We start from the raw sequence: 18709 nt of genomic DNA on the forward strand, positions 1-18709 counted from the left end.
GGCCTGCAATTCCCAGCATCCCTCAGCCAGCCATGCTGGGAGTTGTAAGACCTTTTTCTGTCTAAACATTACCAATCTGATAGAAAATGTATGCATTAATAACGAACCTTGCTTTCACAACATCTGAGAATGAAGAGTGCTGTATAACTCAAAAGCTTACATCAATAGAATATCCAAGAAAGAATATCCAATAGAGCATCAATATGTCATCCAAACTTACTTCCCATGTTTTGTTCTTATGCCAAGGGATCAGTCTGTTTTTTGGTCCTCCTGAGGCTTTTACACAAACATGCACACAGAGACACACAATTTCAAGCCATGTCAGCTAAGTATCTCCTGTTGGTGATCTTCCTCTCCAGGTCTCTCAGTCAGCTTCTGTTCTATCCCATTCCCGACTATCTGTGTCTAGGATTTCCTACAGAAAGCAAGTCAGCCCTCTGTACCTTTCAGTCTCAGTTCCAGTACTAATTAACTTCCTGCTATGCACACATATCTCACTCACCCCCTTCCCATGTCTAGTGGGGCAGGGTGGGGGTGGGGGAAAAGAAAGTTGAATAATCTCTGGCCATTATCTCCGGCTTTCTTGGGCCGTCCTAGCTGCCATTGAAACACATCACCGGAACAGTGCTGGGTCCAGGTTTATGAGGGCCCTTCAGCAAGACACCCTCAATGGGCCACCTCCTTCAGCCTACCTTCTAGTCTATTAATTATGGGGGATCATTTTTCATCCCTTCAAAATGTGACAGTGATTTTATTTGAGCCACTTTGGATGCTGAAAGACAACAAGGAGCTTTTTGGAAGATCCTTCATCTCAGTGGCCAAGCACATGCTTTATATGCATGAAGACTGCTGAGTGCCTGAAAGCTGAGAGAGGACGACTTCTTCTTCTACTTCCTCTACTTCTTCCTTTGAATAACAATACAGCAAAATTTTAAAAATGCCTCTTTTGGGTTTCAGGCATTCAGCAGGCATTGGAAAGCCCCACGGGAGGAAGTCCTGGCTAAGTGCTCCAGGGGGCTTTTCGAGAAGCTCAAGCAGCTGGAGAAGCTGCAAGGGGAGAAGAAGGGGATGGTAAAAGAAAGAGCACACAGGAGCCCCTCTGCCATCTCCTTCCAGTAAGGTAAGCACTCAAGCCCTGCATCCTGAGAAATTGCAGAGAAATTCTCAACATCCCCCCCCCCCCCCAAAGGCAGAAAAGCGACTGCCTCTTTTGCAGGGAAACAAAGGGCTTCTTCACACGGAGCTTTTATCCTGCTGTTGAGATTGCTCACTCACTGAAGTTTGGGGGCTCTTTAGATGACATCATGAAACTCCAGGGCGCCTCCTGCACTAAATGACCCTTATTCCATTGTTTAAAAGACTGGAGATAATGAGCTATTAAATTGCAATGCTTGTGTTCTGGTTGAGCTCCCTCCTTGAAAAAGGAAAAGCTGCAAGGAGTGTATGTCATGGGTAACAACACCTCTTTCAGACCATGTCCAGCTCTCACAAATGATTGTCTCCAGACAGAGCTGATTCTTGGGGGTGTCTTTTTTTATTTCCTCATCCAAAGAATCATAAAAGGGGATCTGTCAGATCACTTCAGCACTGCATAGCCTCAAGGAACCTGCAGACAAAGGCAAGTTCGTGTTAATCAGAAGGCTTGCTTGCTGATGATAACCTAATTGGTTAAACAATACCATCTTTGACAGACTGGTGAGTTTGTGGGTAAAGAAAGGGAGGGAGGAGGAAGAAGGAAAACTGAGCAGATGCTGCTGGGCAAGGCCAGAAGTCATCCAAACATCCGGAGGCGAGTGTAGAGTTTGGCCTCATGTCTGCCTCCCCTCCCGTTGCTTCTCAGCAGTGCAGGAGGACGGTGGGTGTCTGATGTGCCCTGGCTAGCAGGCTTCTTAGAGGAGTCTCAAATTACACAGCATCAGAGTCCTGGGCATAAAATTAGCAGCACAGTTTTTTGAAGGGAGGTGCCAGGGGAAAATGTTGCATTCCGCAGAAGGAGAAAAGAGGGAGACCTGGAACTTGAAGGATTTTTTCTCATCAGCTACCTTGCTCTCTCTCTCTCTCTCTCCCTCTCTCCCTCTCTCCCCCCGCCCCATTTCCCATACAGCTTTGTCCTTCCAGTTCCTGAGAGAACTCAGAGCTGATTAGCTTCTTGACAGAAGCATTTGGAGATAGAATAATTAGATGCTGTGACCTCAAAAGCAGCATCATGAATGAAAGAGCTCACATTTTGGTTCTCCCCTCCCTCCCTCAATCTCTTGCAGGAATTGACAAACTCGCCTTAGAAAATCCCCTATTTGCTCACAAAGCCAATAGGGCTGTGTGTCCTCCTTTGTGTCCTACTTTACAGAGGACAGGCCTCTATTTAAAGGGCTGTTCATAGAATCAGAGATTCATAGGGTTGGAAGGGGCCTACAAGGCCATCGAGTCCAACCCCCTGCTCAGTGCAGGAAGCCTGATTCCCAGGCAGCTCCCCATCCAAGTACTAACCAGGGCTGACCCTGCTTAGCTGCCGAGATCAGACAAGATCAGGCACATCCAGACCTTTGGAGGACAGTTCTCTGTTTGAAAGCTGTCCTCCATTCAAAGGGTGGTCTGGTCCAAGTCTGGTTTAAAGATTAAGAACCAGAAGAAGGGAGAGCAAGCAAAGACCGTAAAGTGAGCATCAGGGCAGCAGACCAAGCAGGCACATGGGGTCATCTGGTCACTGTCTTCCTCACAATGTTGAGATGTATTGTATTTCTATTTCAATTACAATTTGCATCTATCCACAGTAACCACCATATGCAAATGTTATTCAAATTGGAGTCTTCATTTGGCCTCTTTTTTGATGATGCATTTCCCGCCCCTCCTCCTCCTCCTTTTTGCAGTGCGTAAATGGCATGCCCACTCTATTGCTGTGGCCTAATTCCTGGGCAGCATTTTGAAAAGAGGGCTTGGAGGCAGGAATGCTCATATCGGGGAATCGTCAAAACTAAATAAAAGTTTTGGGAAACGAAGTGCGGAGCAGAGACACATAAGTTGTCAGCTTGTCAGGAATGTATCTAGACACTGATATCTTGTTCCATCAGTAACTCAGTCTTATTCAAGGGGAGGGGGACTTAACTGCAGAAAAGATAATGCCTTGGTGGATTAGTTTGACTCAATCCTATTTCTTTTAATTAAAAGCCCTTAGGCTTTTGTACCTTCTCACCCAGCCCCCCCTTAACCCCTCTTTTCAAGTGCTTCATTCTGTAAAAGCTCTTTTGGTATTATTCCCCCTTTACTATGAACTTTTCTGCATGAGGCTGATAATCCATTGTATCTACCTTTGGTTTCATCACAGAATTGAGGTCTGAACACTACATGAAGAGTGTTTCCTTTCCTGCTTTTCTGCTATATAACCTCTAGGTGGCACTGTGGTATAGTGGAATAGTGCAACTACACAAGTGGAAATAGCATTTCTTTTGCTTTCTTTAAATAATACTGCACTTTCCCTTCTCTAAAAAAACCCTTACCAATAGTGTTATTTACAAACAGAAGTGAAACTAGGGGGTCATGTCATCTAAAGGACCTGTAGATAACTATGAGTTATTTACACAAATGGTGAGCACAAAATAAATGCCTCATGTAGAAAAGTTCTATCAGATTGGTACAGCTTCCCACCTTCAACTTCCAAGACACCTTCCTCCACCTTTAAATCGTCTCCCTACAATAAATTATTGTGGCAAAACCAGATCCTGGGGCTATTGTGGCTGACCCAGGGCAAAAGAACAATTCTCCTGCAGAGGTTGATCAGCATTAAGAGGAAGGGTCTGCAGGTGGCTTGCTTGCCTCAACAGAAGAAACCAAATGGATGTAAAGCAAATATGACCAGACACCAAAATTGCCCAGCCTGGAATTTGGAAACTTTCCTAAAGAAACAGAAACTTGAGCCAAGTTGGAGGCCGTTCAGCCAAGGTAATGCAAATCAAGAACATCTCTTAGTTGGCCAGTATGATGTAATGATAGAGCTAGAGCAGAGATGGTCAAAAGGTAGATCAGGATCTACTCGTAGATCTCTGGGTGATATGCAGTAGATCAGCAAGGTTTTCTGCCGTGGCTGGCTTTGTGCTAATTGCTTATCTCATAGCCTCAGTGTTCCTCACTTGCAAATTATGGATATTCATTGGTTGTCTTTGACTAGGTCTTTGTGTAGGTCCACTGGCCACTTTAAGAGTTTTGTGTTAGAATCCCTTATCTAGAGTAACTTAGATGTAGATTTGTGTTTGTACGTATTCTGCTGTAACTCCCTCAGATGATGCCACCCACTCCCCCACTACCACTGACTATTTGGTGGTTTCCCCTGGTTTTGTGCAGTTCTTTCCTCCTCCTAAAAGGTTAGGATGCCTTTCCTAAGGCTTGGCTATTGGCAGTAAGAGCTTTAAGCTACAATATGCTGGTATGTTTTGTATTTTTGGCACTACCTCCTTTGCCTTTGACCTGCCCACCACTGGAATACAGCCCCCATGGGCTTCTTGAATTTGGTCCTAGGCAGTGGAGGCTGGTGGCCCTGATTTCAGTGGGGCTATGAATCTGCTCTGGGTTTCAGTCAGAACCAGCCAGAACTTTAAAAAAACTATCCAAGGCACTGAACCTATTTTGGGGATTGGATTTAGCACCTTGGATAGCTCCATTAGGGTTCTGGCTGGTTTTGGCTGAAAACCCAGAGCAAATTTATAGCCCCACGGACATCAGAGCCACCAGCCTCCACTGGTCCTAGGGCTGAAAGAGGTTCCTTATACCAGATTAATGGATCTTGGGGTTCAAATAAAAAAGAAAGGAAATTCCACAAGCCTGGAGTCTGCCCATCCCTGGGCTAGAGCGTTGGATTTGGCTCTGGGAATCTGAGGTTCTAAGTCCTGGTCACCTGTCAGATTCACTGGGTGTCTTGGCCAACTTTCTTCTCAGCTGGAGTGTGCTGCGTCCAGGCCAGGCCCTGGCATCTGGCATCCTTTGGCAGCTGCCAGGGCTCCAGCACCCTGGAATGGCCCCTGCGTAAGCCTCCCCTGAACTCCCTGCCCCCTCTTTGGCCTGGAATCCGGAGCAGCACCAGATGGCTGGATCTGGCTACTTTTTCAATTTCCCACAATGACCCCTACCCCAACCTAGGATTACTTTGGGCAGGGTGGCCACTTACGCATCACCAGAAGGAGGAGGGGCAATGCATCACCAAAAAGGAGGACAAGAAAGGTCACAGATGTGCATAAAATTCGTATGAGCTATACTTTGTACATTTCCCATGATGCCAGTTTAGGAAGAATTACTGTAACTTGAATAGAAATAGAATAATGGTGAAGGTCTGGTGACCCATGTGCCTCCTCAGTCCATGTGCTAACTGCTGATGGGCACTTTTAAGTCCGCTCCTTGCTCTCCCTCTTCATGGTTCTTGATCTTTGAAGTGGATTTGGAATGGTCAGCCCTTCAAACAGAGAATGCCTTCAAATTAGGCTGGCCATGTGTCCGCTTTTACAGGGGACAGTCCTGTGTTTGAAGAGCTGCCAGAGGACTGTCCTTGATTTTGAAGGCTTCCTCCTCTTCTTGAAGGGCTGTCCAGTTGATGCCTGCTGTAAAGATAAAGAGCTGTCAGAGGGAAGAGCTGGGCCCTGAAGTTGTCTATCAACAACACCTGGACAGCAGACCAAGCAAGACACAGAGGTCACCTTGTCATGGTCTTCCACATTATGGTGACATGTACTGTATTGCTATTTAAATTATAACAATTATTTTTAATTTTGCATCTATACATATAAATTAGCATCTGCAATTTGTATGCAAATCAGCACCCTTTTTGTACTTTTTCTGGTGACACATGCCCTCATTCTTGGTGATTCACAAGTGGCCACCTGATTTCAAATGGAGGGCTGCCCTCTGACAGCCTTTCAAATAGAAGACTCTCCTCGGTAAAGTAGGACACATGGCCATCCTAGCTCTGGGGCACAGTAGGTAATAAAGGGGGTGGCTAGGCCCAGCTGCTCAGGGTTCTTTTGAATTCTGCCACCATGGCTAGATAAGCCCACCAGGGCCTACACACAGAGGAAGGGCCCCACTGCTTTGGTCAGGGCCTTCTCAGACCTGGAGTCAGCCCTGTCTTTGTCAATGTTGATGTGGTTCCCTTCTTGTGTGAGGCCCAGAGCACTTGCCCCACCGCACCTTCTAGGCACTAAAAGATGAGGATGGAAGGACCAGGGATGGTGGAGTTTGCCAAGACTCTCTGAACTCCACTTTGAAGCTCAGTTCACCTTACTCCCATTTTTTTGTCTGCTATCCTTTTTCCTTTTTGTTCAAATGGGAAAAGTGCACATTTCCATGTGTATTTTCCAAAAGTGTGCACTTTCCCTCCATCAACTAAACCATGAAAATGTGTAATTTTTTAAAGTGCGCATTTTAAAGTGCACATTTCCCCCCAAATACACATTTTTTGAATGTGTTCACAAGTTTGGGAATTTGCAAGCTTTTTTCCTAAAAATGTGGTCCTGCTTGCATTTGGGATTGTGAATGGGGCAACTTCTGATGATTTGCAAACTGAAACAAAGTTCTCATCCCTGTATGAGAGGGCCCATGTGCTGCTAATAGGGTTGGTTCCTTCGTTAGTTTCCTTTAGTTGCCAGTTGCGTTGTTTGACATTTTCTCTAATTTCCATTAAAAGGGAAAACATTGATGTGATAGGCATCCTACTAGCCTCTGGTTTTAGTGTGTATGCCGGTGGTGTTCCATGGCTCTGGCATCTCTTCCTTCAACAATGTTTCTGAAAAGCAGCCAAGCAGCTAAAATGCGGCATCCATGAATCTATTCCACTGGGATAACTCAACCTAGGGCTCAGAGGAGGAAACTCTGAAGGAAGATCTGTGTGCTGTGCAAAACAAACCTTGTGCAAAATAAATCAAAGCCGGAACCTCCAGCTCACATCTCACGTGCTCAACCACTACACTACACTGCACTAGTTTAATATACAGTCAGAAGAAGAGCCAGACAGCCTAGTTAGGGTTGGGCTTGCATGTGAGACCCCAGGTTCAAATCATCATTTAGCTATGAAGTCCACTAGGTTGCATTGGGCAATTCATTGATACCCACCCCAACCTACATCACAGGGTTGGTGTGAGAGACAAAATGCTATTCTGCCCTCATTGGAAGAAGAGTGGGATTCAAGAGAGACAGCTAAATAAAATACATGGGTAATCTGAGAGACTGGAAAAAACACAATATAACAGTCAGTGGAACAAAAGATCTATGGTGCGTACAATAGATTCAGAGACAGATGCTGCTTCTAAGGCTCAAAACAATATCTGTATGTACCCTTGTTAACCTGCATGGAAGCAAAAGCACAGCATTGGTTCCTTAAATAGGCTTAAGCCCCACAGCTCAAGAAGGCAAGCAATTAACCTGTAGAAAGGGCACAGCAAATGCTGAAGGATTTGTTTAGTGTCTCTTTTGTAGCATTACCTGGACAAAGAGAAGAGACTGGAAAAGCTGGGCCTGTGTTTATCCAAAGGAGAAAGGGAGAAGGGAACTATGAGGGGACATGACCGTGCATTACAAAAATGTCAGGGTTCTTCAGATTTATGAGTTATTTTTCTTTGAATAAATATGGTCCTGTACTTAAATTGGCTCTTGTTGGTATAATTTAGCATATCATACCAGTTTAAGCTGAAAACTGTATGTGCAGCAGTTCAAAGAAAGCTTAAATAATGCTGATCTGATTCAGAAATAAATACTCTGATGAAACTTCATAAATCTGACAACGGATATGTGTGATATTATTTCTGCTATGTATCTGTGCTGCCTCAGGAACAATGCTCCTGTGTTCTCCTCTGTGGACCTCTGTTGGTGAAAAAAAATTCACCAAGAAAGTACAATGATGAGAGAATCATATCGCTAAGCACTGCTAGATGCATTTAGAATTGAAAATGTGATACAACATTGCCCCCACTACAGATATGGGGAAGAAATTGAAATATAAGCAGCACTTTTTATTAAATCTAAACTTACTTTATTACTCTATGAACATGAAATTTAATATGTATAACTTAATGTTTGTTTATTTATTTAATGCAAAGATTTATAAGCTGCCTTTTAAGGTAAACCCTCCCAAGGCAGTGTATAACAAAACTTAAAACCACAAAAGAAAACAATGCTAAGAACAATGAGAAAAACAAAATTAACTATTGAAATCTGGTAACACCATACACAGGAGTGATAACATTCTGGCTAATCACATCTGAGCTCACAGCACATTTCAAGTGCTTCCTAGGAGGTGATAAGCTGCAATCTTACTATCTGGCTACAATTGTATCTCTCACATTTGTCTTTACCTGTGGAATGATAGAACATGCATATTAGGATGGGAACAGGGTGTAGGGGAGTAAAATATTTTGATTGACATGCATTGAAAGGGGGAATACCTTAATGGCTTATCAAAAGTTGCTGGGGGGCACATTTAGGAAATCATCATTGTGTCCTACTAAACTGAATGTAGTCATGAATGATGGCCTCCACTGATACAGCTTCTTGGGTTTCAGCGGCCCCCCTGAGGTTGCCAAAACACACAGGAGGTTTATCAAGCTTGTCACACAAAATACAGGTTACACAAAATACATGGCCTGGGGTGAGCTTAGTGAGTCACAAGTTGGGCTTGATGACCCCTCAGGACTTTCAAAGCAGCCATCACCAGTGGCGCAGCTAAGTGATTTTGGACTCTAGATTTGTTGTTCTTACAAGGGCCAGCCTCTTTAGATGGCAGTGTGTGCTGCTTTACTTATTTCAAAATGGTAAGCCAGCCCTGCTGTGTTTGCTCCACTCCCAACCCCACCCCACCTGCACGTTCTACTGAGTGTAGCCCAGGGCATCTGCTCCAAAGTCTTGCCCAGATGGCACCACTGGGAACGTGTTTGATGATGCCAACCTCTGACACTGGTCGTGATTTTTGGCACCACTGCTACTCCCATGAAGAAGGAATGGGCTCCCAAGCGGGAGCAATGATGAGGAAGAGGAGGAGGAGGAGGAGGAAAAGCAGCTGGTGACAATGGCAGTGAGAAGGGAGACACACTGAGGGAAGGGGCACACTGAAGGGTGTCTTGCCCAAGGGCCCGCCAAACCCTGGAGCCAGCACTGCATTTGCAATAATACTTGCATGTGCTAATTCATATGCATAGATGCAAATTTAGAAGAAAAAAAAGCACTATAATTCAAAGAGAAATACAAGACATCTCACCACAGTGGGGAAGACTGTGACCAGATGACCTTCATACCTGCTCAAGTCTCTGTTCAGACGCTAATTGTTGATGGGTAATTTTGTAAGGCACCTGCTCTTCCTCCTTGTGGTTCTTTGTCTTTAAACTGGACTTGGATTGGACAGCCCCTCAGGGGACTGTCTTCTGACAGCCCTTTAAATAGCAGACTGCCCTCTGTAAAATAGAGCACATGGCAGGGATACCAAGGACCAGAACGCCCGAATCTTTTGTGCTAGTATATAACCCAGTGGACAGAAAATGGAATGCTGAGCGTATTAGCAGACAGCTGCTGTGGTGTAATGGTTAAGAGCAAGAGCTATGAGAGGGAAGTCCCCAGTTCAACTCTCACCTCATCTATGAATTCAGTATGTGGCCTTAGATGAACCACTATTACACATATTCCCCCATGTGTAATACAGAGGATAGGGCATGGTCTCAAGTTAAGCAGGTCTGGGTTTGGTCAAGACCTGGATGGATGGGAGATTGCTTAGGAACCCAATGTACATGTATTTCCTCCATGAAAGAAAAGTGGGATATAAATGTAAATAAATAATACTGATCTACTTTACAGGGTTGCATGTATTAGTGAATGTATGTGAAATGGGTGACCGGCCAGATGGGCGATTAATAAAATAAATAAATAAATAAATAAATAAATAAATAAATGTTTGGTGAATGTATGTGAAGTGCTGAGTGCACTTTGAAAAAGTGACTTAACAACAACAACAACAACAACAACAATAATAATAATAATAATAATTATAATTATAATCCAAAGCCTTGGTCAGTCATGGTCTTATTGGGTGACTTTGAGCTACCTAGGTTAGGCAAGGAAGCTGTTTTCCTGCAGTTTTAGTTGAGTGTGTGGCACCAGTCTATGTAAGTGTCTCAGATAAATGTACTTCCAGAGGTGGTAACCATGTTAGTCTATTGCAGTAAAAATAGCAGTCTTGTAATACCTTAAAGATTAACATTGTATTATGGCATAAACTAGATAATGTTTCAGTGTTTTACCCAGGATTCCTTGCAGTCACACAGCCGGAAGCCTTCTTTGCAGACTTTACACAGCCTACAGCCCATGTTTGTCCTGCCAGGTGGTCCTTGGGAGAGTCCTCATTTAGGACCATGCCTCTTCTTTGTTCCTTCTGGCTTTGCCTACACTGATCCTCAATGGCTGGATAAAAGGGAACCACCAGTTTTAGTGTCTGGTGTAATTCTTCTGAAAATCTGACCTTTCAGTCAGTATAGGACTCAAACATGGTGATAAGAGTATTACTTATTTATCAGTACATTGCTGCTTCTGAATAGGAAACACGGGTGCAGAAGAAGGACTGGAGAGCCTCAAAGTACAGCACTTCTCTGCTCCCACTGATCAGCCAAAGCAGAATCTGAATTGACTTGGTTATGACAGATGAAGCTCTTCACTGATCCCAGCACAACTCAACATTCCTTAAGTCTTTCTCTTGAGCCTTAAGGGTTTCCACTAAGGGTATGCATGCACAAGTACCCATCTGTTGCAGCAGATACGTTTTCTTCTTCCTTGTAGTCTCTTGATGGCCCTACAATGCTCTTTGTTCCCTGTGCTTTCTTGTCTTTGGATTCATGCAATCTTCTTTGTGCTAGGGGCTAGGGTTCTTTTTATTGTTTTGGGTTTTTTTTTAGTTAAAAAGTGTTAAATGTGCACATTACTGTGAATCTTTACAGACACTCTGGAAAATGCCAGAAAGGAAGAATGAAGGGATTTACAATATTTCTCTGAAATAGCCAGGAATTGTGCAAGGTATGAAATACAGAAAGAAAGAAAGAGAAAATTTGTTGATAGCATTGAATATGAACATGCATTCAATCAAATTAAATGAAGCAAGAGAAGAAGCAAGACCCCAGGCATAGAAATGAAGAAACAGGAGGAGGTTCTGGGGGGAGATGCCACACTATGCTGCAATGTGCCCACAACATTGACACAGTGCAATGTGCCCACCACTTCCTTCTCTTTTCCTCTCAGTATTCATGCTCCAAAGGAGGAGTGCTATTGCCCAGCAGCTGAAGCAAGAGGACAGAAATGGGACAGTCTCTTACTCCCTTTGCCTATAAGTGGCAAGTGTGGTCACATTTCCTCCAACACTTCCTGCTTTTGGCCAGCACAGTTGGATAGACCTCTGGCATTCTGCGTACCCCACTGCTCTGTACACAGACCCATCTGCCAAAGCCCCATTCTCTGTCCCTGGTTCATCAGGACTGCAGCATGTGGGGAGGGGAAATTTAACCCTTCTATCTTCAGCTGAGGTCCCAATTATAATCCCTCCCCTGCTGCTATGTGCTGGGGGGTGGGGTTCCTATTGGTGCCACTGAAAATCTGGGGTCTTTGTACCTATTATTACATTTTAAAAACCCGGGAGTAGTTTCTAATGCTGCTTGGAACATCATGTCTAGTCTGACCCTTATTCCCCCCAGTCCATTTCTCTATATAGGTGCCCCCCCCCCGCCATTCCTGCCTCCTGTTTGGTATTACAGCCAGGAAGTGGGGAAAGTACCTGAAGCAACTGAGTATGGGAAGGGTTCAGCACTCCTCTCCCGCATGCTTACCACCTGAATTTACTGTTAAGAAAGATCCCACTGCCACTTTAAATGTGAACAGCTGCCCCATCGCACCTAGTTTGTGGTGAGTGCAAGGCAACCAGAAGATGTTCCAAGCCAATCCACTTGCTGAGCTATGTTTCTGCATAGCAAATATGCTCTCAGTTTCACGTCAGAAAACTTTATATTTAATGGGAAGATTAAAGAAAAATGCATGGGGGTGGGGATTAAAGGAAGTGATAATGAGTTCAGAGCCGGCATGGATGGCTAATGTAACTCTTTTTTCTTCTGCGGAGGTCCTGAGGGAAAACTTCTCTCAAATGCAAAGACATATTTAACAAAATGTGTAGTTTGGCTGTGTATCTGTTCATTTCCTGCCACATGCTGAGCTATTTACATTTGTGCAAAATGGACAAAAAGGTGGCTTCCTTTTGGACTTTCCAGGGCCTCAATCTCATGGCACTGCATTCCTCAGAAACCCATATTTACACAGGTGGAAAACTGGTTTCAGTTGCAGTGTGGCTTTGTGTCTTATTTTTCTTCATATGGCAGAGCATACAGCAGAGCATTTTTGACACAGGCGTGTGTCATGCAACCTTGCTCTCTGTTTCAAAAGGCCTCTCCTTTCACTTGCACTTCCTCAATCAGATGAGGTAGGGGAAGGGAAGAGCAAGAAAAGGCGTAATTGTCAGAAAACAAAGAAATATTCGCTAAGGCAGAGATTGCTGAAGCCTTGCCGAGAATTCACAGTACCAGAAGCCAAGGCAGAGAGGTGGGCTTGGAAACCACCCCTACCACCTCCGGCCAAGCTGTCCGAGGTGTAGAGAAGAAAAAGATCTAGTAATCCCTTTGGTTCTTGTGCTGTAAGCAACTAGAGGAATGTCCCTTCCCAGGCAGCTGCGAGGTGAGAGGTGAGTTCCTCAGATACTTTCTCCTGGATGCTTCTGTCCTGGCCTTTATTTCAAATGCAGGCTCCCTCAAAGGGGCTGGTGGATATTTTTATGAGGTGCAGCTCTAGTTGCTATAAGAATAGGCATTTGAGGATTGAGTTTGCTCTTCAAGATGATTGTATCCTCTCCCTGTCTCTCTCTGTCTCTGTCTCTCTCCTGTCTCTAACACACATATGGTCAGCTGAAGCCATTTTCCCGCCTGAGGTGGAGCAGCAAATGGCACCCCTCCCCACAAAGTCATGGTACGTACTACCAAGGCCAACCAAGTTATTACTGAGGCAGATAATTGCACAAGCAGCTCTCCTCCTTCTTGGCAGTGAAAAGGCAATAATAAATTAATAACTAACCATTTGCTGCCTTTTTATGACACCAAAAAACCCCTGCGTGCACCCACAAACACTCAGGCAAGAAACATATTGGCAGGAGCCTCATGGGCAGGGGTAGGCCACATGGCCCTCGCAGACACCAATGCACCCCCAAACACCTTTCTCAGCACTAGCCGAGGTGCCTTACCCCTCCCACTTTCTTTTTTTTAATTAACACATTTTCTTATTGGCATTTGGAATGGTTGTGAAAATAGCTTTCTGTTGATGCTGAAAACTGGGGGTACAATGGAGTTGTTTAATGTGTTGGGGCTCAGACCCCACCTCTGCCTTCTTCTCAGTCTTTTGGACAAGTTACTTGCCCTTTTCCATGCCTCCTGTAAGGCTCCTGTACTTTAGTAGTCCAGAAGAGGTTAGCAAATTCCTTTAATTTTATTTAAAGTGTTTGTGCACATTTTTTTGCTCAGTTGGCATTTACTGCTCCTCATTCTCACCACCACCATCTGGGCCAGAGTGAGAAGGTGCTAAACAAGCAGGTTACAGTGATGAAGAGGAGGAGCAAGTCCAAGGGACTCTTGCCAATGGGCCCATGCTGGGGTGTAGGCCCTTGGCAGGTACCTGACCATGCCTACCATTGACAACGGTGCTGCCTTTATTAACAAACGAACGATAGTGGTGGTATAAGCTGCCCCAACTACTTCTGATTTTTTATTCTAAGGGTATGGTGAAAGAGATAGGTTGCAGCTGCTTAGCCGAGAAGGAAATAAACTGCATATGCTCAAAGGCATTTTTCTTCAAACATTCCAGGAAGCTACCTCCTGGGTTGCATCCTGGCAAAAAGGCCTGGACATCATGCCATTTTCTCAGTAATTTTGTTAGTTCGAGTTTGTAGTAGTTTGTAGTTTGACTTTTATTTGTGAGATTAAATTGGAAATGTTACTGTGAGACCACACCCACAGAACCTGTGTGTGTGTGTGTGTGTGTGTGTGTGTATATATATATATATATATATATATATATTACACCACTGCATATATAGGGAATGCCTCTCTCTGTGCAAGCCAATCCACCCACCCTCATTGACCTTCTCCAAGGCCCTGCCCTATACCTGATAACTTCTGTGAAGGTCAGGAGTAGGGCCTTCTTAGCTGTTGCCCCTGTCTTATGGAACTGTCTCTCAAAACAAAACAAGGCCATCAGAGTTTGACAGTATTAGTGTTCCAGAAGCAAGTCAAAAACTGTGATTATATAGGCAAGCTTTCCAATTAAAATTATCGATTGTTTTATAATGTAATCCTATTAGGGATGTACATTGCTGGGAAATCTTGTTCTTTTTTGACTTGACAGAGTTCTGCGGTGTGTACAGCTCAATTTGTATTTGTGAGCCAAACTGCAGGCTTTTCCCAAACTCTAGGATCGTTTTTTGCACATTTTTTTCCCGCAGGTTCTACAATTTGCTAAAAATTTCTGAGCAATTTGCACCAATTATGGCCAAATTTGTGCAAATAACAGCCGACTTTGCACAAATTGCTCAGAAATTTGCACAAATTGTGGAACCTGTGAAAAAATGTGCAAAACACCTGAACACCAACTCACTGCAGATTGAGCCAGGCACCACAGCAGGAACCAGAGTCCAGGGGCCAAACCTAGGAAAACCCACCGAACTCTACACCCCAAACAAATTTCTCTGACATCCCTATATCCTATACATGACTGCTCAGTATTAAGTCCTGTCAATTTCAATGGGGCCTACTCCAGGTGAGTTGGTATAGGTTTTTATATTCTATGTATTATCCATCTTTTGGTATGTATAAGCTGCCTTGATTTTTCGTTCAAACATAGCTGGGATAAACATCTATTGCATCATGATCACCGCCACAGTAATGGCCATCACCTTTAGTAATTATTTCTTCACTTGTTTTTCAGTGATTTTGACCAGCTTCCAGATGATGTACCTGTTTGTGCTAATATTGCAGACATTGAAGAGAAGAGAGGTTTCTCAAGTTACTATGTAAGAGAAGTTTTCTCATGGATATTGATATATGTTGAAAGCCAGTGTGGCGTAGTGATTAAGAGTGTTGGACTGGGGAGATCTGGGTTCTAGTCCTCACTTAGCCATGAAGTTCACTGGGTGACTTTGGGCCAGTCACTGGCTCTCAGCCTAACCTACCTCACAGAGTTGTTGTGAGGATAAAATGGAGAGGAGGAGGCAGACCATGTAAACCAGCTGGGGTTCTTTGTAAGAGGAAAAAAAACACCCCAGGATAGGATAGAAATGTAATAATAAATATGTTACTGGAGGGATGGGGAAGCTGGAACTATAGGAAGTGTTTGGTTTCTGGGCAAGCATATTTATCCACTATTTCATAAAGAGGACATTTCACAAGGGAAATAAGTTATTTCACAGCACTAGTTTTCACAATAAACACTGAAATTTGTGATGACTGACTTATTACAGTCCTATCCTTCGATTCTTTGGGTCACATGCAAAACACTCTGAAGACTTTAGCTGGAAGCCAGAGAAGGAAAGGGGAGGGGAGCACATGAACCTGAGGCTAAATTATGGTTTAGCATTATGTCTGAACCCAGGCTAAGCAGTTTTATTATATCATCAGTGTTGACTGGAAAATCCACTTTTACTATAGCATCATTAAGAAAGTTGCACAAAGAGGGAGAGGGTTTACATATTTGTATTTTCCTTTATCCTTTGTCCCTGTTAAGGATATAATGAGCTTATATTAAGTCAGATCACTGATTTCTTAAGGGCACAATCCTATGCATGTTTAGACAGAAAAAAGATCCTACAACTCCCAGCATTCCCCAGCCACCCATGCTGGCTGGGGAATACTGGGAGTTGTAGGACTTTTTTCTGTCTAAACATGCATAGGATCGCACCCTTAGCCCACTACTGTTTACTCTAACAACAGTTCCTCCGGGTGTCAGGCAGAGGTCTTTCCTAGCCGTGCTGGCTGAGATTCTTTAACTGCAGAACTCATGTCAGAGACTCAACTTGTATCTTCTTCTCTTTCAGGTATTTGTGATTGAGGTAAAAACAAAAGGTGGGGGCAGGTACATGATCTTTCGCCGTTACCGCCAGTTCTATAACTTGCACACCAAGCTAGAGGACAGTTATGGTCCAGAAAACAAAAACAGCCGCTTTACCTGCACACTTCCCGTCCTGCCAGGTAAGCCACAAGGACCTTCTGGTTCTATGGGTTGGGCTCCCCCCTAGATAATCTTGTAATGAATCATTCTAAGTGAGTGAATAATATAAGAATCATGGTTGCAGAAGAGAATAGGATTACAACAGTAGCCCCATGCAGGGATTATCTAAAAGGAGGTAATGAAACATGAGAACAGGAATGGAGCCACACTGTGTAGACCCACCCCCAACATCCCGTGTGCCACGTAGCTCTGCCCATAGGTATCCACATGTATAATGCAAAACCTTCCCCTCTGCAGACATCCACACTGTACATGTGGATGCCTAGGGGTTGAGCTACATAGCACACATGATCTCAGGGCGGGGCTACTGCAGTGCAGCCCTGCCCCTGCTCGTCTGTTGCTTTACTTACTTTTACATAATGCATGCACAGCGTTTTTACAGTAGCTCAAGCTGTGGACTCTTCTGTTAAGAGCCAAGAGGGTCATACCTCTCAGATGCCCCTAACGGTGTCAGGCCAGGACACTCCCTCAATCGCACCGTGCTTTTTAACGTAACCTTTTTTCTTTTTTACCCTTATAAATTCTGATGCTTACCACATGTTACCGCTTTGAACTTCCCTGTACACGTGCCTTAATGGCCAATGTGATGCACATGTGATAAACCAAAGGCATAGACAGGTGGTCCTAATTTTGGAGATCATTGGGTGTGTTGAATCAGTGCTTCCAGCCCAACAGTCCAGAAGTGTGGAGTGCTTCGTTCCAAGCTGGACCTCCACGATATGTGCCTTTCCTTGGGGAGGGGCTCCTGCTATGGAGCTGCAGTGCCCGAACAGGAGCATGGGATACTACCCTCTGGGTAAGATGCACTTTGCTCATCTATTTTCCCCACTCGGATCCTAGATATAAAGCTGCATAATAAGCATCAGCATCAGCCCTAAAACCATACTTTCAGTAGCTGTGTGCATTCAGTTAAAAAAAAAAAGAAAAGTTTCAGCTTGAGGTCCTCACTCGCTTCCAAATGGGACAGTAAACAATTCCTTTCTCAGCACAACTTCCACCATCCAAAATGATCCTTGCCTTGCTCACCTAAGCTTCATAGATTTTCAGAACCACTTTTCCCTAAGATGAGCAAATATTAACCCAGTTTAAGTCTGAACTGTAGATATATACTATCCAGGACTCTGCCATTAGGAAATATGTCCTGGCCCAAGACAATTTTCTGCCTGAAATAGAGCCCAAATATACCACTGTACCATCCAGACAGCAGTCCCTGCCTTTAGTTACCCCCACACCCACCCGAGTGCTGAGCAAGTTGCCCATCGAGTGTTGCTTCACCCTGCAGCGTGGCAGAGCCAGGCATATACTTTATATCAGAATGTTCTGAAGTTCTAATATGGCTTTGTTGCTTTTTATGTCTTTATGGCTTACTGTTTTTATTTGTATAATTGTACACTGCCTTGGTTATTGTGAAAAGGCGGTATATGAATATTATAAAGAAATACAGAAAATTCCTGTTCTACAAAATAACTTGGTTTGCGCATAATGCTAACCCATGGTATGGGGTTGTTGAATTCTGGATAGTTTTGGGGTGTGAACGCAATTGCACTAACAAATTGTGGTTTGGTAACCACAAATAACACAGAAGGAGAACCCATGTTTTGTTGTTGGGTTGTGAAGTCTGGGTTGTTTAAACCATGGGTTGTCATTACATGGGAACCATGTTCATGAGTTGTTTCACCAGGCTACAAAGTCAGTGGGCAAGAATGGTAAAAAAAAAAATGCAGCTGCTCTACCTGCCAGTTCCACAAAAGCATTTGGGATACAGGGAGGGAGCAGGCAAAGGAGGGAAAGAAAGAACCCAGGGATTGAGAAAACAAACAATGGTTTGTTTGATCATCTGTCAGACAAACTCTGGGTAGAGCAACAAACTATGGGTTAAATAAACCATGGGTTAGCAAACCAGGCCCATAAAACATCCCCAGCTTCCTAAAATCCCATGGAATTAGTCATCTCTATATTAAACTCCCAATTCTTTCAAAGTCTGCCATCGAACACAAAACCTATAGCTATCCATAAACTTCATTTCATTTGTCTAAAGGAAACTGGATTTCCCTCACCATGTCTTTTATTTGAAGATATTTTGAATGTTTGTTTTTAAAGAATATCTACACTACAAACTTAAAGTGAACAGTGGCTCCAGCACCTTAGAAGTCTCCAGTTCCTTTCACAGCACTGGGGTCCCCACAGTTCTCTAACAGAGCATGCTCAGCATGCCCATCAAACTATAGTTCCCAGGATTCTTTGGGAGAAGCATGAGAGTTAAATTGGCACAGGAGCAGTATAAGTTTATAACATAACATACTGTGCTAGTGTTGCTGAAAGAAAAAAGCCCTTAAGCAGTCCAACTTGCTGTATCATTTTCCTCTGCTTCCTTTCTGTGTCAACACCCCTT

The 18709-nt window shown here is 43.9% G+C and overlaps 1 protein-coding gene across 4 annotated transcripts in view; it reads left to right on the plus strand.

Moving 5' to 3' along the window:
- The first annotated feature begins 957 nt into the window (after positions 1 to 957).
- Positions 958 to 18709, plus strand: part of NCF4 (neutrophil cytosolic factor 4) — a 36217-nt gene continuing 18465 nt past the window's right edge. Inside the window, exons 1-3 of one of the 4 annotated variants that reach the window (XM_084809825.1) lie at positions 958 to 1120; positions 15019 to 15103; positions 16124 to 16277. In XM_084809825.1, the coding sequence (XP_084665951.1) occupies positions 16166 to 16277 (112 nt within the window). In that variant the 5' untranslated portion in view covers positions 958 to 1120; positions 15019 to 15103; positions 16124 to 16165. Of the gene's footprint in view, positions 1121 to 12374; positions 12731 to 15018; positions 15104 to 16123; positions 16278 to 18709 lie in introns of those variants that run through there. The other 3 variants (XM_084809822.1, XM_084809824.1, XM_084809826.1) reach the window with 3 other exon arrangements.

The sequence above is a fragment of the Heloderma suspectum genome, chromosome 7 (assembly GCF_057233095.1).
Source record: "Heloderma suspectum isolate Gila_16-S chromosome 7, 16-S_ref, whole genome shotgun sequence".
Lineage (NCBI taxonomy): Eukaryota > Metazoa > Chordata > Lepidosauria > Squamata > Helodermatidae > Heloderma > Heloderma suspectum.